We start from the raw sequence: 23734 nt of genomic DNA on the forward strand, positions 1-23734 counted from the left end.
TCAAATGTGATTTGAAAGGATGAACCACTACAAATCTCTGAGGCCCTCTGACAGGCATTTCCAAGACCCCTGCTTGGCTGTGAGCTATTTGAGATCCCTCAAACAGCATTTTAACCCCCTTCAGTGCTCCACAGTGGGAACCTGTCTCTAGCACCCAATTGCTCACTACAGAGCCAGTTTTCCAACTGCCTGGGCTGAATTTGGTTTTATGGAACTAATGCTAGGCTTTACTACTACAAGAAAATTAAAGCAATTCCCTTCCTTCACTGATATTGTTCCCTTGAAGGTATTTGGAGGCGGAATTTTTGTTCCTACTGAACCATCCTTTTTCACTCCATGCACTTCCCTCCTCACACCTCCCATTCTCATGTTGCTTTCATCAACCAAGAGCTGCTTCTGAGCATATTTGGGTCATCTTTGCACTTCACTTTTTGGGAGCAGGATCATCTAGAGACTCAAGGAATACTCATCCTGCTGAGGAGCAGGCAAGGGGACACAGCACATGCTGCCCTGGACAGGGGCTAAGGATATTTGGGATCCCTGACTGATCCCTGCATGGATGCTGGGACTGATCTTAGTGACAGCAGAGAGTGAAGGGACCAGGAGAGGAGGAAAAACTGGCAGGTGTAGTGCCAGCTAATGAAATTTAACGTATTATTGATCAGACCTTATTGTCTCTGCCTCAAAAACAATCTTTGTGACTGCTGTGGGTTGTTTTCAACAGTTCTTAACTTACAATTTTTTTTTTTTTTAGTATTTAAAGTGATTAAATTTTTGGACTTAATTTAAACCAAATGGACTTTGTTCTCCCCTGGAAGCTGTTTATGCAACATCTGTTTTAAGTAGCTTGAAACTCAGCCTGTTGAACCGTGTGAAATAAAATGCTGAAATTACTGCATTTATCATGATTTTTTTGTTTTGTTTTGTTTTTTAAATAAGTCCACCTCCCCTCCACCTGACTTGTTCCCAGGCTGGAGCTTAGCCCTGCGTGTCTCAGAGATGCCTGTGCAGGACCATCTCAAGGAGCTCGTACAAATTGCTGTTTTCTTTGTGAAAAGAGAAAAAAAGCTTCCCCACAACCTCCCCTGCCTCCTCCTCCTCCTTATATATTCATGAAGCTGTGCAGCTGGGGTGAAATAAAAGCTGGGTGAGCAGCACAGGAAGAGGAACTCCGTGTGCCTCGCTCTGCACTGCCGGACCCTGCTGTTTATCTTTATTTTTATCTCTGTCCGTGCTGGGACAGAGCTGGAGACAGAGGCGCTTCCCGCTCTCTCGGGCAGCAGCTGCGTGAGCTCTGGATGCCAGGAGGAGCAGAGTTAACAGTAAGTGAGTCAGTCTCCCCACAGATGAGATAACACTTTCTTTGGGATGTTTTCTAAGCTCAGAGCCAGGCCTGGTATGGCGCTGCATCCAACCCTGCTCTGTTTGCTCCCCCTGGGACCCACTAAAGGGACTGGGCAGCCTTCCTGGACCCACAGGTGGAGGAGAGGCTGGAAGCAGAAGTCTTTCTATGTCATTCACATTGGCTTATTTCAAAATATCGAGCCCTTCTCCAGCCTGTTCTGCTCTGGAGAGATTGGCACGGAGGGCTCACTAAGCCTGGTGTTGAAGGATTATATTGCAGTTGTGCTTTTTGGGGAGAGGGAGAGCTCTCGGAGTTCACATGTGCCTGTCTCCTGTGATACTCCCATGGTCTTACTTCCACCCCCTTTCTTCTGGGATTGCAAGGAAAGGACACACCTCTGTTAGTGCAGAGGAATCCTCGGGGTTTCCTGCCCATAAATTAACTCCAGATAGCTAAAAGGGTGCAACAAGATCTTCTCTCAACTGGAGAGAATCAGGATCTGCTTAGCTCAAGCCAAGCCCCTTACCTGGACATTATTAGCACAGCCAGCACCTTGGCACCCCTTATTCAATGAGGGCTCCATCCCAGCTTGCAAGCAGCATCCTGATTCCACCAATCCCTCATTCCAGGGCTGGGTTTTGGCTACCTGCAGGCACTGGATGAACCCTCTGCCTTACTGTGTGGTGTGCTGCCAATCTGATCCAAGAAGCAATATCTCTTTGCCCTGCCCAGCCTTGCTGTGTGCAATCAGCAGCCATAGGGAGTGTGCTGATCCATTAGCCCCTAAATTTAGGCAATATCTGGTGCTCCTGCCAGTACTGAGCATCCCATTACCCCACTGCTCCTGCAGGGTGGGCCAACAACTTCACATCCCATTGCTGAGGTGCCACCTTCTGACCTCTGCTAATGCTTCAGCCTTTTCTCCCTGTCAAGGTGCAGCTCTGAGATGAAACCTCCATGTGGGCAAGGCTTAAGGCTGGCACACCTTCTCCTGAGTCTGGCTTCCCTCTGCCTTCCCAGCCCTCTCTGGAAGGACCGGGACTCCCTGATGCAGGAGGAGAAATCCCATCAGACAGGAGGCAACTTGGTGCTGAGCAGGCAGGAGCAGCAGCTCAGCACAAAGCTGGTAAACCTCAAGAAGAAGGAAGTGGAAAGAGCCATAACTACAGGACAGTTTCCTCCAAGCATGCATTTCTTCCGGGCAAAAAGCCTCATTGATCAGAGCGCGGTGTTCAGCATCTTAAAGCGCATGCCAAAAGGTAGGCTTGGCTTACGGAGTCTCATCTTACTCATCCTTTCTCATCTTTTGCTTTCTGAGCTGGGACAAAACACAGGATGTGGGAGACAAGCTTATGAGAGCTGAAAATTGTGCTCATTGGGTTCCAGGAAAAGCCCTGACTGAGCTCAGGGATGGGGCAGGGGAGAGAGGAAGAGGGGGATGGATTGGATGAACACACATTTCCAGCAATTGTGGCATTTGGTTTAACTTACAATATGGATCCTTAAGTCTTTCAAGACTGGAGAAGGGGCTAAAGGAAGCAAAGACAACAAGAAGTAACAGACCTCCCCATTTTCTCAGCATGCTCCAGCCAGGGCCTCTCTTTTTCCCACATACACATTCCAGAAACAGGCTACCAACCTTGTCTTACTCTGCATCTTAGCCAAAAGCATTGCATCCCCCAAAAAGTGTTTTTGCAGGTGGTTCAATAGCAGACCTGGAAGTCTGCTGGAAAGTCTGGGGCACTAGAGGAGGAAGGGGATACCTCTAACACTGAAATCTTGTTTTTCTTTGTTTGTTATGTACAAGTCAAAGCCTGTGCATTTCCAGCACTTAAAGTGAGCGAGAGCAACTTTTTACACGGGCAGCTAGTGACAGGATCAGGGGGAACAGTATTGAATTAAAAGAGGAGAGATTTAGATTAGATATTAGTAAAAGTCTTTACTCAGAGGGTAGTGAGGCACTGGAACAGGTTTTCCAGAGAAGTTGTGGCTGCCCCATCCCTGGAAGTGTTCATGGCCAGATGGGATGTGGCCCTGAGCAATCTTCCCAACTTCTCTCCTCCCAATCTCCACTGTGGGATGTGGATCCCAGTCTTGCAGCATCCTAATCTGGTACCATAAACAATTAGTATGTCAGAAATGTCATTATCCTTTCATGGCTGAATTGAACAGTTAGGAATTTAAAGTACTCCCCTCTTCACCTCCAGTATCATTAATACTGAGTGGGAGTCAAATAATTAACACTTTTCAATTCAGGCCATGTTTAAATGGGTTCTTGGAATCTTTGCAAGGGCTGTAAGCTTTTAGGGACAAGATCACATCCTTGTAGCTGTTTGAGTAGGACTTGATCAGAGCCCCTGGGAGTTCCTGTTGTTTCAAGCACTGTTGCAATGTCTCACATAGGAAAGAAGGTGACATTGCCGGCCAGAGGAGGGTCAGACAGATGAAGCATGCCCACTCTGGTGCCCCAGCTCTGCTGAGAGCAGCAGCCACAGCTCCTCAGCATCTTTACAGCCAGACCCTCTGAAGTGGCAGATCTTAGGCATTAAAGTCTGTATTAGGTTAGTCCATATAAATTGTAGTCTGGAACTTAATCTAATGTCAGAAACATGCCAGTCTTGTGTCTTGTTCTTGCTACTCATGTTCTCCCTTTACCCTTAATGGCATCAAAGCTACTTTGACTGAGAGGTCTCCCCTAGACTAATAAAATACATATCAAAGACTTCAGCTCTCACAGGATCTTCCCTTTACAAAGATGAGGCTTGATTCAAGTACCAATAACACCAGGAGTCTTTGGAAAACGAGAGATTTCAGCAGAATGAAATGATAAGGAAGGTGAGCATACAGAGGATGCTTCCTGTGCCAGAAAGACTGGCATTTGCCAACATACTGCACAATAACAGAGTGCCCCAGAGGCCCTTCGTGCTGGCCAGCAGCAGATGTACAGTGTAAGCAAGCATGCTTTTGATAAGGCATAGAAGTAAATTGTACGTCTGCATCTGAGTGCAATTCCCCAGAGTAATGTGGTCTGGGATTTTGGTTCTACAGAGCTGAAAGAAGAGACATGGACTACACAAAAAAATTGAAGCTGGGATCCAAACAGCTTAGACACTGAGCTTTGCTTCAAGTGTGCTTCAGCTAGCATGCCTTGTAAACTGCTGCCTCCTGTGCGAGTTTCTCTTTAAATCAGTGGGGCCTGAGCCAGCTCACAGCAAAGTCTGTCTGAAAGACCTTTAATAACTCGGAGCATTTTCCATCCCAGTGGAGAAGCAGAGCTCCCTATTGATTTCCCTCCTCCCTGTGCTCCCAGGGAGCTGTCACGCTCTGCCTGCCCAGTGTCTGATGTGGAGGGGGCACATCCTCCAGCCTGGGGGAGGCAGAGTAGCTGGGAGAATTCACCCTCAGCCTTCTAGAAGCATTTCCAGACACCCTTGGACAGACAAACAAACTGTTATCACATTAAACCTCCTACCCAGCTGAGCTCATCAGGATGTCCTTATCCCCCACCAGGTGCTGTGCTCCACCTGCATGACTTTGCCATGCTGAGTGTAGGCTGGCTAGTATACAATGCCTCCTACTTGCCCGACTGCTACATCTGCTTCACCCACACGGGCTCCGTCCGCTTCCGCTTCTCCCGCCCGCGCCCTTCCCACCTGCCAGCCCAGTGCTCTCAGTGGGAGCTGCTGGAGACCTACCGGGGACGGCTGAGCGACGTGGCCGAGTTTGACAGAGGGTGAGTGAAGATATGAACCTGTTGGTGCTCCTGTTGGCAGTGTTGTGTAGCCAGCAGTGTTGTTTCTGGTGCAGCTTTCCAGTTTGCTCGCTGCTCTGGAAGTGAGGAGCTCCATTTAGGGCTGTGGAAAAGAAAATAGCAATATAAGTGCTTGAAGGCAGGTGCATAAGCTAGAATGAGGGATCATAAAAATTGAATTTTCTGTGCAGACATGCTGAGGACAGTAGCTGAAGTAGTTTTATCAGACCTCTCCTCAGCACCCAGGCTGAATGGGCACTCCATGTGGGACAGGGCTGCATGGTGCCTCATCCAGTGAGGTATTCAAAAACTGGATGAGGAAGCCAGGTAGCTGATGAACAGGCTCTCCCCAACAGCAGAAAAGTCCTTTGTGAAGTCATCGTTTTGATTCAGAGCAAGAAGTTGGGCAAACTATTTATGTTAATTATTGAACTAGCAAAAACCCTTAAACTTCCCAAAATAAAACCTAACCAAACTCTCCAAACACCAGACTTGTTTTCTGAGGCCTGAACCTCCATAAGAGAGAGATGGTGGATGCCCTGGAGAGTCAGACCCCTCTACCTCATTGCTGGTTTTGGGGAGGGAAGACATGCCACGAATCTGGCATCCACCTGGAAGCATGAGCTGCTTGTTCCCAACAAGCCCCTCAGGCACCAGGAGTGTGGCTCACTGTTCTGGGCACTGGCTGAGCCAAGGAAGGCCACACCCAGAAGCCCTGCCTGATTTTGGGGCTCCTTCCCCTCAAACACCCTCCTGCTAGCAGAGCTTCTGTTCTTATAGGCAAGGCTCCTGCAGCTGTCCAGCTGCTCACACCTGAGCTGGCTCCCCAGGGCATCACACCCTCCTGCAGGAGCTTCCCTCCCTGCAGGCAACTCCTGCCTTTACTGCTGGCAGCCTTCTATCAGGTCAGGGCTGCTCTGAACCACTTGGCATTTATTCACTTAGAGGTGGCTGGGAAGAGCCTGGCTCCCCCTCCAGCCAGTGGTGATGGCAAGACAGAATCCTATCTCCCCATCCAGGGGCTATTGATCCCGGGACAAAGCCCTGCTGAAAAGGCCAAGAGGAAGCATGCAGTTCTGCTGTGGTGTGTGGGGGGCTGGAGAGAGCACGCTAAATAATGCATGAAGTCAGACACTGAGCGATGAGGACAAAGGAAAATATTGAGTAGCCATCCATTCAGAGGGCACTGCTGTCCCTGGCGTTCCAGGGGCTGGGGTCTGCAGGAAAAAAAAGAGTGTGGGGTGTCATGTAATGACAGACAGTATTGCCATGCCAACACACAAGGAGAGGGATGGATTAAGGCAATGCTGATGACCCTAATTCCAGCATTTCCAAAGTGAAACTTGGTGGGTGTTAACTGCAGTGCTCGACAGTGAGGTTGTGTGCTCTTAAATAGAGACCTTTTAACTCTTAGTGAGCTGGTATCCCCTCCACGTGGAAGCTGTCTGGGCTCTGTGCCCTGCAGATCTGGAAAGGAAGTCAGGTTGGGAAGCTGAGGAGCTCCCAGACTTGTGGCATGGCATTGCCTTCCCTCCCCAAAACCAGTAATGGGCAGAGGGGTCTGACTCTCCAGAGCATCCACCATCCCTCTCTTATGGAGAAGGGAAGGAGAAAGTGATGCCAGACCCTGGGTTCTTGACCTTTTATATTCTGAGGCTCAACTGCCCTGACAGGATGGACGAAATAAGATCCAGTGAGAAATCACTTATCTCTGCCTTCCAGAGAGAAAACTGGTTCCCCATTAGCTCCTTTCCATTTCTGCTGGGAGTGATGAGGAAGGAAAGATGACAGCACCACCCCTCTTCAACCACACGAGGACACCCACAAATAATGTGCAAGGGATTGGATTTTAAAACAGTTTCACTTCCTTAAAGACTAAGCAATTGCACTGGGCATTTAGAAGTGCCTCAGGAGCAACAAGCACTGGACTTGTTTTTAGTTGTGTTTCCAAGGCATGATGCCACTTTCTGGCAGAGGTTAAAGGGCAGGGCATTCTGTACACCCTGTACACCTGGGTTACTGGGGCTGTGCATTGTGTAGTTCCCCCTGTTCCTGTGTGGAAACAGTTTTCTTCAGAGGCACTATTGCCACATTTCTCTTCTTTTGCGTTGGTCTGACAGTGTTTAGTGGCCACAAGTCAGAGCAGGACTTCAGAGTAGCAAGCACTGCACAGGGACACAATACAGAGTCTTGCTGCAAGGGTCTCCCCAAAAGTGGAGGGGAAACCGAGGCAGAGGCCACTGAAGTGATTTTCCTCAGCAAACACGTGCCTGAGCCAAGGACAAACTTGCATCTCTGGCATCCTGGGTGCTCACTTATCCATTTGAGTATGTTGTCCTTCATTTCTTGCCTTTCCATGCTCATCGCCACAAAATCACAGAGGAGTCGTTATGCATAATGTGCAAACACACCAACAACAGCCACATTGAGGCACTTCCCCTTCTATTTTCATCTAATCCCTGGGCACTAGTCTAGGGGTTAGGAATGTTTTTGGCCGTCTGGAAATAGGTCTCTAGCCAGAAATAGGCCCCAATCTGTTCTGCTTCTCAGTTTCTGGAAACTCTCCCAGTCTCTTGAACATGTGCATCCCAGGCTACCTCTCTCCTGCACTCCTCTTTGCCCTTGAGCACTGACAAGCTGAGAGAAAGCAGATGTCAGAGGAAAGAACGGATGGATAGTTGGGTGGTTTCAAGGAAGTGTCCAGGGATTATGGCAGCAAGGAAGGGCTCTCATGCAAGACAGGGTGGATCAGCAAATGTGAAGGAACAATGGAAATGTTTCTGACAAGCTGCACCTCTTTCACCATACAGCATTTCAGACCAGGAAGGTGTGAAAGAAAGGGGAATCTGCTTGATTTTTGTGGTTTGCATTTTCAGGCATATATACCTGTGTGTGTGTGTGTGTGTGTGTGTGTGTGTGCGCGCTCTTTGGAAGGGACTCCTTTTGTTTCCCTCAAGAGAAGGTCTAATCATTCCTATTCAAAACACACATCTCCTGAGCCAAGACCCCTGAGTATTGTGTTGCTGGTAAGCTTCCAAAAGGATGCTGTTGGGAGAGCCAGGAGACCATGGGCCAAGGGACAGTGAAAGGAAGGGAATTTTGCTTTCATACTTGAAAGGAAAAACAATCCTCGCTTATTTTCTTCACAATCAACTGTGATACAGGAGAATGTCGTTCTTTCCCTCATGGCTGCCATCTCCGAGGCAAGAGCATGCCCCCAGATATTTAGGGAAGGAGCATTGACATTCCAGATATTTGTAAAATACCACACACCCCCCCAGCAGCAGCCCAAGGATTGAGGCTGTGCCCAGCAGAGCTCTCTATCACCAGGATGAAGTCATTTGTGAGGGAGCTGACACCACGGCTGAGGCTTCAGGGACAACTCCCCTGGGTGCTGGCGGCTGCCCGGGCTGCCATCACCTTCCTCTCCCTGTCCTCTGACTGCCTTATCTCACAGAAAAATAGGGCAGCATGGGGGGGGGAAAGGAATAAAAATCCACTACAGAAACAAAGCACTCTGCTCCCTCTACAAGTCTCCCCTTGGGGAGAAGAGGGGATGAGAGAGAGCGAGAGAAAGGGAATGAACCACATGTGACAGATGTTAGTCACACTATTTAATGCACCACTGGAAGACATTTAGATACTACAGTGAGCAGAGGGGCATAATTACCCATCAAGAACAGAAAAAGGAGCAGGAAAAAGAACCCCTTTAAAAACAAGGCAACAAAACCTTTCACTTCTATATTATATAGCACAGGGAAGGAAAATGGGGAAAAAACCTGGGGAAAGAGAAAGCAAACCCACAGTTGAAAATAAATAATCCTTGGCTGGTCATTTTAGCTGTGCCCCTTTGGGCATATGCATTGCAATAGCATTGTTCAGTGCATATATGACATGACATGGAAGGCTATTTGTAGTCTGCACCTGATCACTGGCCAAAGTCCATTCCAGAAAAGAAGCAAAAAAAAAAAGTATTTATGAATGTATTTGCTTCATCTGCATGAGCTACTGACAGCAAAAGCCTGAAACCCTTAGGAGATTATCTGGTTATCAAGCATGGATCACTATTATGCAATAAATCTTCAACAGTTGTAAGGATCAATAATCAGTCTCAAAGGGGAGGGGGATTATAAAGAGAAGTACAATTTGATTTATGTGCTTTTAGGAGCAGGGTGGTGTGGGGATTTATTGCCGTTCCTAGCACAAGAGCACAGGCTAAATAAACAACCATGAGTTTGCACAGCCAGATTTAAAGGCAGCGAGCAGAGCCCCGCGTGTGCGCTCATCGCCGGAGGAGCCGAGTTCTCACAGGGCAGGGGGAGAAAGTGCTGGGAGCCCGAATATCATCCATCCTTATCTGAACCAGAGTGGCGAGATGGGGCTTGCACAGCTTTTTTGATCCATGGGGAGGTTTTTCCCTGGGCGCTGGGAACAGCCGTGCTCGGCTCCCGGCTCCGGGCAGGTGCCGAGCTGGAGGGGAGCTGCCTTCGGCCACGAGAAAAGGGGGAAAGTCTCTTTTCCCCAGCTCTTCCCACATAAAACCTCCTTGCTGAGCAGCAGCACACTCCTTCTGCCGGCGGATCCTCCCTGGAGCAGGTGGATCAGCGCCTTCAGGATGCTCCAGACTCCTGCATCCCTGGTTCCGACATCCCTGGTGTCTCCCGCTGCTGCCTGTGGTCCAGCTCGGTCTCCTCTGCTCGCATGGACTCTGCTCGCATGGTTTGCTGAACAGTAGCTGGGGTTGCCCAGTGTCCTGTGATAATGGCACCAGGGCCCCTATTGTAATGCATGGGAGGGCAGAGCCCAAGTTGCTGTGGAAACCTTAACTCTGAATTTTCCTGGCTATTGAGCATTGAAAGTCTCATCCTTAACAGTAGTAGCATCTCTTTTACCCACAGGTTTGCTCCTAAAATTGTTTCTGGCAAAGAAATTACCAGAGTGAGGAAGAAATGAAACTGCAGCCCCTGGAAGAGAATCCTTAGAGAGTGAACCATCAGGCAAATCCCAGGGGAACAGGCTATGTTTCATGGGCAGGATGAAGGGATTCAAAAGGCATATCTGTCTGGGATGTCTTAGCTGATGAATTTGGACCAGATCACATTTTACATCTGTAGGGGTGCTGTGGGAGTTTAATTCCATCCACAGAAGTGTCCTGGATGAAGATAATAAGATCACAAATCAAAGCCACGCCTCCCATATAACAGAGCAGAGCACTGCATGAGGATGGGGACCAAGACATCAAACATTGCTAAAGATCAGTAGCTAGTTATTGAGGGGAAACAATATACTCAGATGAAAGCTGGAGCATAGCTGAAGGTATTTCTGTCTGAAACTACTTAGCCCCTGGCACAAGATGAGCACTGGGCCAGCACGGAAAGATCTGTAGGTTTTTGTGATTGCTTCCATTTGTCCACCCAGGAATAAAGTTACTCACCCTTGCATCCCCATTTAGACTTTGCCCACTGGTAGGAGAAATTTATTATGAACGACTCTTCAGGTGGAAGAAGGAGGGCTGTTTGCCAGAGCCAGGGTTTCAGGTGGGATGAAGGCTATCAGCTTGGCAGAGGATGGTGGTGTGGCACAGATGCTCACCCTGTCCTAAATGCAAGCTGTCACCCACAATTAGATAATCTTGCAATTTACTGGCTCCCTTAAACTCTGATAAAACTACCCACTGTCTCTCTGGATTTCTGAAAGAGGCTTACATGCCAGCTGAGTGTATGGAGGAAATAAATACATTTCCATCACACAAAGGAAAAGCCAGGACTTTTCATTTGTAGCAGATTCTTATCAGCTGTTTCTCTGAAGTAGATATCAGCAAGACAGGCAGGGCATTAGGTTTGTTCTCAATGGTGAGGAAAAATTATTTCTGAGTCAGAATTTTCTTCCCCTTGCATTTTTTTTTAAGATGGCATATTTTGACAATACAAAGGCACCAGGAAAACTTAGAGGCTCAGCAAGGAGGTTGGTGGTGGCCAGTACATGGCATCTCTGAGACTCAGTCTGCTTTTTAAGTGCTGAACAGAGGGCCAAGTGTTGTGGCCCCTGATGTGTGCTGAAGATCCTTGGGAAAACATATTGTCTGCAGGAGTAATGTGCATGCCTACTTTCAGATTAGGAATACCCTGGGTAGCAGAGTACAATTGATATAAAAGCACCGTGCTTGCTTTCATGAATCTGCTCCTTGAAAAAGGGAGGGGCAGGTTTTAAGCACCTACTCCTACCCTTCTTACAAATGTATCACACAAAATCTGTGCCAGACATTAGAGAAGTAAATCCAGGTGGCAGAAAAATGACCTGAATGCTTCCTAGCTGCAGCAGTTGCTGTTATGCCTGTTGTACTGCAGTGCCAACAGGCTCTGTTTGTTCTCCTCATTCCTTCTCTTCTCCCTTTTCTATAGCTTGCTGAGAAACCTGACCCTGGTGACAGATGCCCCTGAGCTGGCCTACCCCTCTCAGACTTTCATTTGGAAAAGATTTGAAGAAATCTTTCTCACTGCCTCTGGACTTATCTGCTATGCACCTGTGTTCAAGGCCTATTTCTACCAGGGGCTGCTGGAGCTCTATGAAGATAACATACAGTATGTTGAGATAAGAGCTATCCTGCCTGCGGTACGTGGGGTTTGGCTTCTCTACTAGTCTTTTAAATCCTTATTTCTCCATTACTTTTCTCAAGCCCTATCTTGAATTTAGTTTTTGGGTGTGTGCATACCTGTCCTTCTAAGGATGCAGGAAAACCTTGATCATATTCAAATGTCTTTCTTGGAGATTTGCATAGGCAAGAGCTTGAAAGTGAAAGATTCTTTGTTCTTAATGGCCAAGGGAGATACCTGCTGTGACATAGGTACAAAACTACATTGTACAGTCACACTGGGAGCTGTGTCAAAATCTTGCTCATTGGTAAGATGTAACTCAGTTTTGTCTGCAGCAGAATCACCTATTCTGTGTCAGCCACTCTGAACAAATTTCCTGTCTTGAATAGAGACTTATTCTGTAATAGTTATGTTATCTTAAATCCTCAGCTTATTTCAGAATGATTACAGTAATTTCACAATTACAAGTCACACTGACTAGAAGCTGCATCTCCGGGTGTCGGCAACATTTCTTTCTTTGTCCATAAATTAGCCGCACCTGATTATAAGCCGCTCTGTCGTTCGCAGCAAGGACCCACGTGCAACAAAGTTGCCAAATAGTAACAGAATCACGGGATCGCGGGGTTTACTGGCTCGGCTCGGGCCATGCGGGCTCGGCCCGCTCGGGGCTGCCAACGGGGCCGGATGGCCCAGCTCAGTGGGGCCGCTCGGCGGGGCCGCTTGGGGCCAGCTGCCGCTGCCGCTGGGCTTGCTCACCCCAGACCGGCGCTGCCCCGTGGTGGCAGGCGGGGACAGAGCTCGCTGGCACCTGTGACAGTGGCAGCAGGCGGGGATGGAGCCCGCCTGCTCCTGCCACGGTGGCGGTGGCAGGAGGGAAAGGTGCCCCCACTGCTCCCGCTCCCACGGCGGCAGGCAGGAGGGGAAGGAGACCCCCGCTCCCGCGGCGGCAGGCGAGGGTGGAGCCTGCCTGCTCCTGCAGCAGCAGGCGGGGGCGGGAGCCCTTGCTTCCCCCCTGGTCTGCAGTGATGGCAGCACAGAGCCCCTGCCTCTTTCCCCCCCGCGCTGCTGGCACGGAGCCCCTGGCCTTTGCCCCAGGCCACGGGGACGGCAGCACGGAGCCCCCCGCCTCCCTTCTCACCCCCGCGCTGCCGGCACGAAGCCGGCCCCACCCACCGCACAACACAGTAACCAATTTGTAACAATTGCATAATGCCGGGTTTTACTGGCAGGTGCTCGGCTGGGCACTTTGGCTGCACTTCTGGGGTTGGAAATTTCAGAAAATTTTTCACATATTAGGCGCTCCTGAGTGTAAGCCGCATTTCCGGAGTGGGAGCAAAATTTTAGTCAAAATGGTGTGGCTTATAATAGTGAAATGACTGTACTCCGAATAGGTGAATTGGCAAAACACAACTTTCCACAATTTGCAGACAACTTAAATTTTTGGCTGTGTGTATGAAGTATGAACTGCTCCTTTCGTTGCTACTTACACCAAAACCTGGTGTTAAAAGCCTTTCTCCCTGCATTCACCTAGAGCTGGTCAGATTGTCCTAGAAACCCACTTTGCCATAATTCCTCCCCAAGCATCAGCAGACCACACCACCCTATGTGTTCCCACTTTCCCAGAGACAATTTTGTCACTGCAGGTACACCTTTCCCATACAATTCTCCAGCCCAGCTCCATGCAGGATTCCGTGGGGGTGAGAGTTCTGTCAATCTATCGTGCCTGAGAGAAGGATGTATTGCAAAGGGGGGGAAAAAAAGGGATATGGAGAAGTCCACAAAGCTTACATGCATCTTACTTCCCTGGGGTTGCTCTGAATTCAGCCACCACTTGTTTCACGATTATAAGCCGCACCATTTTGACTAAAATTTTGCTCCCACACCGGAAATGCAGCTTACACTCAGGAGCGGCTAATATGTGAAAAATTTTCTGAAATTTCCAACCCCAGAAGTGCAGCCAAAGTGCCCAGCCGAGCACCTTCCAGTAAAACCCGGCATCACACAATTGTTACAAATTGGTTACTGTGTTGCATGGCAGGTGGGGCTGGTTCCGTGCCGGCAGCGCGGGGGTGGGGAGGGAGGCGGAGGGCTCCATGCTGCCGTCCCCATGGCTCGAGGGAGAGGTGGGGGCTCCATGCTTCCATCCCTGCGGCCCGGGGGGGAAGCGGGAGCTCCCGCCCCTGCCTGCCGCCGCAGGAGCAGGCGGGCTCCATCCCCACCTGCCGCCACCGCTGCGGGTGCCAGCGGCCTCCGTCCCCGCCTGCCACCACGGGGCAGCGCCGGTCCATGGCGAGTGAGCCTGGCAGCAGCGGCGGCCAGCCCCAAGCGGCCCCGCTGAGCGGGTCCACCCAGCCCCGTCGGCAGCCCCTAGTGGGCTGAGCCCACACAGCCTGAGCTGAGCAAGTAAACCCCACAATCCCGCTACTCTGTTACTATTTGGCAACTTTGTTGCATGCGGGTCCTCGCTGCGAACGACAGAGCGGCTTATAATCACGTGCGGCTAATTTATGGACAAAGAAAGAAATGTTGCCGACACCCGGAGATGCAGCTTCTAGTCAGTGTGACTTGTAATCGTGAAATTATTGTACTTAGAAAGAGAAGATAACAGCAATGTCAAAATGTCACTATGTCAAAAAAACCACACAGGGAATGCCAGGAGCTGCAGCTGTGCTGAGATGGAGGGCAGAGAAGGGACAGCCAGGCTGAAACTGGGGTAAGAAGGCAGGGAAATGCTTCATGGGGAAATTCAAGGGGAGCAGGGTGTGACAGGAATAGCAAGATGCTCGTGTGGCTGGAGATCCTCTACGGGGCTTGGACAGCAGAGCTGACACTGCAAAAGCTCTCCTTGCAGCAAAGCCTGCCAGAAGCAGCCCCTGAGGTAAAGTAAATGAAAACTGGGATTTAGTGTGAAACAGCAAATACTGTGGAAAAGCCCCTCTAAGCCCAGCTGTGTTTGCAGATTCAGCTGTGTAAAGTCTCACATTCCCATGGGCTGCAGCTGGGGAAAATTCCCTCTGAGCATCTGCAGCTGCCCCACAGGTGCTGGTGACTGCAAGGGGGACACCACATTGTCATGGGGTGTGGGGCTTTGTGAGGGGGGCATCCCTGCAAGGGACAGTACCAGAGAGGGAGTTAGGGGGTGAAGCGCAGCAGCTGAAGGCTGGAGGAGAAAGGTGACAGAGAAAAAAATGGTGAGAAGGGTGAGAGGAGAAGTGATACTGCTGTCTGTGAATGACTCCAGGCAGGGCCTTTGTGGGATAGTATCAATGGGGCATCCAGGGTCTCCACGCCTCCTGAAATCAGGGCAAAATCCCCAAGAACAGCCCCAGTAGTGACGAACCTCCAGAGCAAGTTGATGAGACAGAGCATGCCAAAAGGATTATTTTTCCCAGTTTGCAGCCAGGGACCTGGGAAAGCATGGCAGGACTAAATGACTGACTCAAGGTTATGAAGCAAACCGCTGGCACAGGGTAGCTTGTGGAGCTCAGCCATTGCGTGCCTTGGGGCTGCCTCAGCTGACAGACTGCCACTGCAAGGCACAGAGCATGTGTAAGCCTCCAGACAGCTGGACAGACCATTTCTGCATTGGATGCAGACAGGAGGAAGAGGTCACGGTCTCCTCTGGGTTTTCAAGGGCGTTTGCTTGCCATGCCTGAGCATGGACAAACTTGTACCACATAGGAAGCAGGAAACCCGCTCCTTGGTTCTTGTCAGCTGGTAAAGGCTTGAAGAAGAAAATATCCTGCATGGGTTTTACTGCTTTTTGTGTTCTTGCCCTGTTCTCACAGCCCTCTGCTTCTCCCAGGGTTTTTGTCACTTCATTTCTCCCACCTTCCAGTAAAACACCTCTTGTAACTACTGCTTCTCACGTGCTTTTCACGCTGCAGGTGTATGAACTGGATGGCACCCAGCACAATAAATCATGGTCTGTGGCAACCTACCGGGAAGTGACCAGGCAGTTCGTGAAGGAGCACCCAGACTTTGTTGGAGCCAAGATTATATTTGCAGCACACAGGTAGAGGCTGAGCAGGGCTAAGATCTGCTGTGCTGTGTTGGAGGCGGGCAGAGGGCTGGGAGAAGCAATGCCAAGGGCTGGGCTAGAGTGCCAAAGTTGGCTGGCAATGTCCACACGTGTTGCTAGAGCCGGGATGCTGACTCCTGAAACATTCCCTGGCACGTGTAAAAGGCTGAGGGTGAGAACTCATCTATATAAATCTGCGTACGTGCGAAGCGAGCGCGGCGATGCATCCGTGAGCCTGGGAGAGGGAATGAGCCCAGGCAGGGCTGTCTGTGTGCATGCCCAAGCCGTGCCTGCTCTCCTCCTGAGCCTGGATGCATTCCCCCTCCCTGCAGAGACTGAAGCAGTGGCAGTGAGAATGGGCATTTGGTGTGGTCCCCAGCAGCCTGTGTACAGTATGTTCGTGCAGGTGGGCACAAGGCTGCTCTCCAAGTCAGCCAGATGCCATGAAGTCATGTGAGGTAATCCTCAGCAAGTAGAGCAAACCCCTCAGCAGCACTGATTTGGCACAATGCCCTCTCCAGTTCAGAGCTGGCTTGCCTCTCTGGCCAGTTTGAGTATGGACACAGCCTGCAAAATGCACTGAGAAGTTTAAGTTTGATAGGCAGGAAGAAACCTAAATGTAAAACTCCCTGGAAATGAAGTTACTGCCTCATCTCCCAACAAAACAGCTGGGAAGAAAGAAAAAAATTAAACATTTTCTCTCCACACTGTTGTGTTCCCTTCCCTGCTCAGTAAATAGGAAAGCCAGTGAGTTAGACAAGCATGCCTCAACTCAAGTGACAGGAGGGTCTAGCCAGGCATTTCCTGGTCATTCATGGGTTTCCTTTCATAATATCAATTTTCTACTGCTGTTCCTCTAGAGACCTGAAGTTGGTTGACAGATTCAGGAGCAACTTGCATTTTGGAAATACCCCTGGGGGCCCCATTTCAGAACTCAAACACCGAGAAGGCAGCCCCCATGGGAGTCAGCTTCTGCAGTGCTTCCTCTCTTCCTCTCTCTTTTTAGGATGCTGAATGTTTCCCAGATTAAAGAAGCCATCCTCACTGCCATGGCACTCAGAGCTCGCTTCCCAGACACCCTGGCAGGCTTTGACCTGGTAACTGTATTTCTTCTGAGGCTTCCTATTAACCTCTGGTGATACAACCACATCTATACCGCGGCATATGTTGTATACCAGAGCCAGAACCTCCGCTGCTGTACTGAAATCAGTGTTAATGAATTGCAAATCCTCCAGCTAAGGATTTTGTTCAGGGTAATTGACAAAATCCCCTGAAAGAATCAGCTCCCAACCCCACAGCATTGTAATTTCAGCACAGCTGGCACCTCATTTATAAAGAGCTCTAAGTCCCACCATCTTCCCAAGGGTGCTCAAAAACACCTCTCTGCTTTCCCCCAGGTTGGTGATGAGGATGAAGGTCATTCTTTATGGGACCTGAAGGATGCTCTGACCATCCCATATTCCATGGGGGTCAACTTGCCATACTTCTTCCATGCTGGGGAGACTGGTGAGGACTCAAGGCTTGTTACTGCTTACAGAGGCAAGACTGAAATTGTGCAAAGAGCAGAAGCAGAAAGCCTGGCTGGCTGGCTGGCTGGCTGGCTGTGTCAAGAGGATGTGTGTGCATGCATGTGCACATAACCAATTTCCCCAGTGCTTCTCCCCACACAGTTTGGAGCTGTGGCATTCTCATATGACTCCTCCCTTACCTGCTCCCTGTTTTTGACTGTAGGTGTCACATTGCTCAGCATCTTTGACCTGGTGTGACAAGGAGTGACATGTAGGAGTTACTGCTGGTAGCCATTTCCCCCTTGGAACAGCACTCACTTCCCATCCACAATAGCAGCAGAGTCCCCCAACCATCATTTTAAGTTTTAAGGTGAAAAATGTTTGAACCAGACTTGAGTTTCAACTGAACAGCCTCATCAAAGTAATGGATGTACCCTCCACTCCTGGGGCAATGTATTATTATTGGCAATATATTATTCAGTCTGTACGGGTGTGATTTATCCTAACCATGAGAGTCCTGTGTAACTTGTGTGTTGCATGTTGACATCTCCAGAAGAAGTGTGGTTACCCTGTGGCTGAGCTCCCTTTACAGCCACAGGCAGGAACAAGCATTTCTAAGCCAGCACACATCTCATTCTAATGTACAGGATACTCCCCAATAATTGTTACTTCTCTCCATTGACAATTAATGGAGTCCAGCCTAATTAGCTCAGCTGCAAGAGCAATACTGTAAACATCTAAAGCCAGGTGAGATGAGTGGGTATCTCTATGCTGGGCAATATCCTGTGCAGATTTAGATCCCTGTTCCACTGAAAATGCAAGTGGAAACTCTGAGTATGAGCAAACCTCTCACCTCACAACTGGGACGTACTAACAAAATAACCCAGCAGTTTGAGAAGCTTTATTTCCTCACAGCACTGCAGTGACTCTTATCTGTCTCTGCTCAGACTGGCAGGGCACCTCTGTAGACAATAATGTGCTGGATGCATTGCTACTGAATACCAGCAGGATTGGCCATGGACTTGCTCTCACTAAACACCCAGTAGCCAAAAGTTTGTCTCTGAAGATGGATATTCCTGTGGAAGTCTGCCCCATCTCCAACCAGGTATGTTGTTATGTGGCAGGGTTACGGAAGGGAGTTTGCCAGAGCTGTGAGGGTCAGCTGGGGGACAGCTACAAGTTTTGATGCACAAAGGCTGGTTTAGTTTCCTTTGTACTGCCTTATACTGCACTTTGCTACGTAGATGTACACTGTGAATATATATAAGGTTTGTAATGCCAATCAGAAAAAAAAAAATTAAAAAAAAAAAATTAAATTCCTATCCAGAGTAACTTGGGAAGACAGTCCTCCCTTGTGGAGGTGAGGCCCAGGGCCACAGAGATGCCTTAAGAGACAAAATTGAAAATACTTCAAAGCCAGGAGGGCCAGAGGCTGAGAAACTGGGATTGTAACTGGAAGTCCTTGGTTTTGCAGAATTCATAACCAGTGGGAAGACTTTTGCAGCACATTAGCATGGTGCCATTGTCCCCTGGGTGCAGCAGAAAGGATACTTTGGGGTGGAGATTTACTGGTGTGAACCTTAAGGGAGAGAACCATGATACCACCTCCAGATGCCTCAAGCTGAGCACCACAGCAAATGTGCAACCAAAACACTGCTCCTGAATTGCTTACAGCCAAATTGTTCTAAATAAGAAACAAGTTATTCACCCCGCTGTCCTTGATTAAGGTGGTTTATTGAAGAAATGAATCTTCCCCACCCAGGTCCTGCTGCTGGTAGCTGACCTGAGGAGTCACCCTGCAGCTGACCTCATGGCTGAGGGGCACCCCATTGTGATCAGCCCCGATGACCCTCCCATTTTTGGGGCAAAAGGAGTCTCCTATGACTTCTATGAGGTATTCATAGCCATTGGAGGGATGAATGCTGACCTGAGGACCCTAAAACAACTTGCACTCAACTCCATAAAGTAAGTTCACTATTACTATTCACTATCACTATTACTTGTCATAGTAATCATGAGGAGACTGTCAGCTTGCCCCTCTTGCTTGCATTTGGGTTTTGGCCCCACAGTCTCCTCTGCCACACGAGCTGAGCTTCTGTTAATCCAAAATCTCCTCTGTGTGTCTCCTTCAAAGGCAGGACACACAGGGAGCCCAGAGGCTCCTCTGCCTGTGTTCTCAAGTGACTTTCCCTGACTCTGTGCCTCAGTGTATTCTTCCTTTTCCATTCTTTGTGAACTTGCCTCCACCACCTGGTTCTAGGTTTGGGAGAAATATGTGTATCACTTGTCTTTTTCTGCCAAAATTTGACTTGCTGCAGTATTTGCCATGACTCATCTGGGAAACACAGGAAAACAACTAGCATTTAGTTTGGGTGTGTTCAGCCTCTTTTTCTATTAACTGGACAGTCCTGAATGTCCAAAAATAGTTTGGATATGATGCCCAGAGTCTTCCTGCACATTCCTCAGCTCCTGCCTCTTTTACACCACATTACTCTGTGTGATTCAGGCATGTCCTGCAAGGGTTAATCTCTAGCTGCCTCCTGCCTTTTTATTTCAGTGCTGCTCTTGAAATAGCTGCCCCCTTGTCTCCTGCCTGATACTGACTTTCCTCCTCCTCACAGATACAGTGCCATGCTACCGGATGAGAAAGCCAAGGCCAAAGAGATCTGGCAAAAAAAATGGGACCAATTTGTGGCTGACCTCTCTGATAGCTTTCTGAGGGAGCTGTAGAGACGACAAGGCTCATCTCAGAAGACATTTGGCAAGCTGGGGCAAGCCAGAGTGATTGCTAAGAGGGAGGCTGCTTCTTCCATGTGACCTGAGCAGATGAATAGATGTCAAAGTCTCACCTGGCAGTGGGTGATTCTGCTAAGCCAGGCTTAATGGGCTTAAAGCTAAGAAAGAACTGCACTATCTTGTGAAACTCATGGACTGTAGGTAAAAGGGAGCAGTGATCCTTTAGAGCAACCACAAGAAAGCACCCTGCTCAAAAGAGTCAAAACGATTAAAAACTGCCAATGACCAAATCCTGACATCCTTACTCAGGAAAAACTTGCTTTTCAATTAGAGGCAGCAGAAGATTGCCAGCATGAGGATCTCTGAATTTTGCCTTATCATTATAAAATGCAGACCTTGTCCAGAAACAGCTAAGACAAACATCCAACCATTTGGGCCACTGACCTTCAACAGAGCAAGGACTGAAAATGACTCTTGTTATGTTTAACCCTGGGCCTGCTGCCAAAATAGCACTGCTAGGTCGAAGAACCAGTCATAGGTCTGATGTCTGCTATTTCAGGACCTACCATGGCTGGAAACAAGCTGGTGGAACTTGCTCCCAGAACATTTAAACCTGGTTGCCCAATGATCATCAAGCCAGAAGAGAGGTGCCTCAGTTGCCAGCAGTTTTTTTACTACCAAGTCTTATCCTGACCTCTGGTCAAAAGGAAGACAAAACACATTTCAGGTTAAGTCAAAAACATCCTGGTTTCCCAGACCCAGCTTGATTAAAACTATCCCCCTGCACAAGGCTGTGTTAACACAGACATTTATAAGAAACACTTTTTGGTTTCAGGGAGTTGTGCCAGCCTTTGCTGCTTAACTCATCGTGCAAATGTGGCTTTATTCAGCCTGTCAGAGAGATTTTCACCTTGGTAGAAACTTCAGTGGATATCCATAGTGGGCAAAAAAAATCTTAATCATGTTTTTAAATAAATTCAGAAAAATAAAAATCCTCCAGCACATATATGTCAAGCATGCAGCCTGGATCAAAGAGCATCTTTCCCTGACTTCAGTACAATGATGCTGGATTGCATCAGTCAAGGGAGAATTGACAAAAGTTCCTACTGAAAGATGTCTCCCTCCTCTGAACCACAGACTTACAAAGGCTGTTGTTTCCTAATCTGACCAGCCTGGGCCAATTGGCTCTCTTTATGCTTTCTGTTAATTGTCTCAAGCTGCCTGCCATAGTGTTTATTTCCAGTGACCTTGGTTGGAACACCTTAGCAGGAGGCAAACACACTTATTACAGAAGTGGATCAAGCTGCACAGCCTGTGTGCCCTGCGTTAAATTGCCCACAGTTCACAGGCTGCAACTTCATCTCCGGTTATCCCAGAGAAAATACAAAACAACCAAACCAAACACACTGCAGATCCCATCACAGAACACAAATAAAATCACAACAAACTGCAGGGGTGTGCATTGCAGAAGGCAGCAACACAAACCACAGAAATGAAAAAGTGAGAACCCAGTCACACCCCTTGCTAACTAGGGGGGTTGAAGTGCCTCATACCCCCCGCCCTTTCCAGCTACAGCTATCTCTACTCCAGCTCTCTTTGCCAACATCTTCCTCTGAAGCATCCTGATGCTTTTTTTGCAGACTGACCTCTCCTTGGCCTTGATGCAGATTTGGTCCTGGGAAGGAGTTTCCCACTGGAGGAGTAGCCAGAGCAGAGCCACTCTCCCTTCTCCTGCATGGATGTTGCACACAGAGCTCAGACTAAAGTCCCCAGAGTGGGCTTTGGTCATGGCCAGGTTATAAATGCTGACTTGGGAAGTGCCTTACTTGTGATGCTGCTGAGCAGAACCACTGCAAACTGCTGACCAGCGACCCAAAGCCCTCTCAGCAAACTGATCTTTCAGCTTTGCTATATGTCGATGGATGGATGAAGATCTTTATTTGCCATGGGTTGATTCTCTCTTAAATAAGCCTCTTTGTTGCCAAGGTGAAGCTAATCATTACAGAGCCCTTGTGGAAGGACCTGAGCTCCTCAAAGCACAGGGCCCTTCCTTTTCTACCACAGCAGAAAGCTTTCAGCTCTTCCTGCACAGGTCCTGAATCACTTTTTGGTTACCTGTGGTCCTCCTTTCTCCTCATTACCTACAGTAGTTGCAGGGCTAGATCTTCCATTTGCCAAATGCTTGCTGGAACCCGTTTACCTGTTGTGTCCAATTTGTTCTTGGTGTCCTAGGAAAAGCCTGTTGTGCTCATGGCCGTTTACCTACTTCAAAACTGGGTTTAAATGTGAACCTGAACCACAATTTAGGCTGGACCACAGCAGTTATAAAAGATCAATCCATTCAGCTCCATTCAAGCTTTGGGTAAATTTGGCTGCAGGGCTTCATTGAGACTTGGCTTTTAGCATCAATATTCCAAGGGTTTTGCTGCCAGTCTATTCCCTTCTCTCCAGTACCTTGGCTCCCTGCTCACATTTGTTGGCGAATGCATCACATATAATGCTCTCTTGCTTGTCTTTTCAGACATAGTGTATAATTAAATTTTTAAACCTGTTTTAATCGTGGGGGTTATTTTTCCTCCTCCTCCTTCTTCTATTTTTTTTGTCTCCTTGTTAAAGAAAGGGGGATACCTGGATTTGATGGGAGGTTTTAATCTGGAACGTGCAGTGGAGGGGGATGTCTCACATTAGCCTGGAGTGATCAGGGAGTCTGAAATATCTTCACAGCATGCTGCACAGGGCAACTTCATCTGTGGAGCTAACACAGCCTGAGTCTCCTGGCCAAGACACTCCACAGGTCCCCTGTTCCTCCTTGCCCAAGCCCCACAGAAGCTGCATCCAGCTCAGCGCTGTGTTTTGATACAGAGACCACCTGACAGATAGGATTTGCTCATGCTGCCTCTCCTCCCACCACAGTTTTGTACCATCTCTGTGGTGGTTACAGCACAGGAAAGTAAAGGAATGACTGAAGGTCATTTAACCTCCTCTCAGCATCATTTTAGGAAGGGAATAGAGGGAAACAAGGAGAAGATTAAATAATCAGCCCATTCTTTTCAAAGAAAGTGAATTATTTTCAAAGAAAGCTAATTCTTTCCAAATAAAGTGAATTATTTTCAAAGAATTGCCTTGTGGAGCACCAGGTGACTACAGGGCACAACGTGAGGCTCTTTGCCCAAAATACTGCTGGTGGGCACGGGAAGAGAGTGCAGCTTGAGAGAGCTTCAATATCTGAGATGAAAGAGGAGGAGGCAGCCTCAAGGGTGGTGGAAGGCTGAGTAAGGCAGACAAAGAGCCAAAAAGAACCTGCTTTAGTCTCCATCCAGACTCAGGAGCAAGGAAGGAGAGTAGAAATTTCCTGGAAGTTTCTGTTACAATTACTTCAAGCAGCCACAGCAATACCTAAAGCCTTATGCCTGTTATCTCCCCCATCTGTCACTCCCTCTTCAGCTTCAATTTGTCTAAATGGGAGGTGGATGGAGCTTTGTTTGCAGCACAAGTGTTTGCTGCAGAGCATCTTTTACTGCCTTTGGGGCAATTTAGAGGATGAAATGTTTGCCTCCTGGTCTCTCACTGCCAGGAAATGGCTGATCCAGCACTAGTGGTTGCTGTCGAAAATCATGCCAATAAAAACATAGGAGCAAAGTGAGTGGTTGAAAACAGACAGGCCCAAGCAAGCAGCTGGATCTATCTGTTCTGTGAACCTCCATCACTTCAGCGGGACTATGCAGGTACCAGATGCTAAGCAAAGCCCTCTGGGCCATAAAACACAGGGCTGCAGATGTG

The 23734-nt window shown here is 48.6% G+C and overlaps 1 protein-coding gene across 3 annotated transcripts; it reads left to right on the forward strand.

The window, feature by feature from the left end:
- The first annotated feature begins 1184 nt into the window (after positions 1-1184).
- On the forward strand, positions 1185-22458 carry LOC116994871 (adenosine deaminase 2-like). Of its 3 annotated transcripts, none has more exons than XM_033056817.1 (11): positions 1185-1326; positions 2279-2604; positions 4856-5078; positions 11498-11708; positions 15577-15704; positions 16717-16807; positions 17108-17216; positions 18166-18323; positions 18981-19183; positions 19840-20681; positions 21595-22458. In XM_033056817.1, exons 2-10 carry the CDS (start codon positions 2292-2294, stop codon positions 19946-19948), a joined length of 1545 nt encoding a protein of 514 aa, XP_032912708.1. In that variant the 5' UTR covers positions 1185-1326; positions 2279-2291; the 3' UTR covers positions 19949-20681; positions 21595-22458. The 3 variants fall into 3 exon arrangements, with proteins under 3 accessions (XP_032912708.1, XP_032912707.1, XP_032912709.1); XM_033056816.1 differs by having other exon boundaries at positions 1185-1322; XM_033056818.1 differs by having other exon boundaries at positions 1185-1322; positions 2366-2604.
- Positions 22459-23734: the final 1276 nt, after the last annotated feature.

The sequence above is a fragment of the Catharus ustulatus genome, chromosome 4 (genome assembly GCF_009819885.2).
Source record: "Catharus ustulatus isolate bCatUst1 chromosome 4, bCatUst1.pri.v2, whole genome shotgun sequence".
Taxonomy (NCBI): Eukaryota; Metazoa; Chordata; class Aves; order Passeriformes; family Turdidae; genus Catharus; species Catharus ustulatus.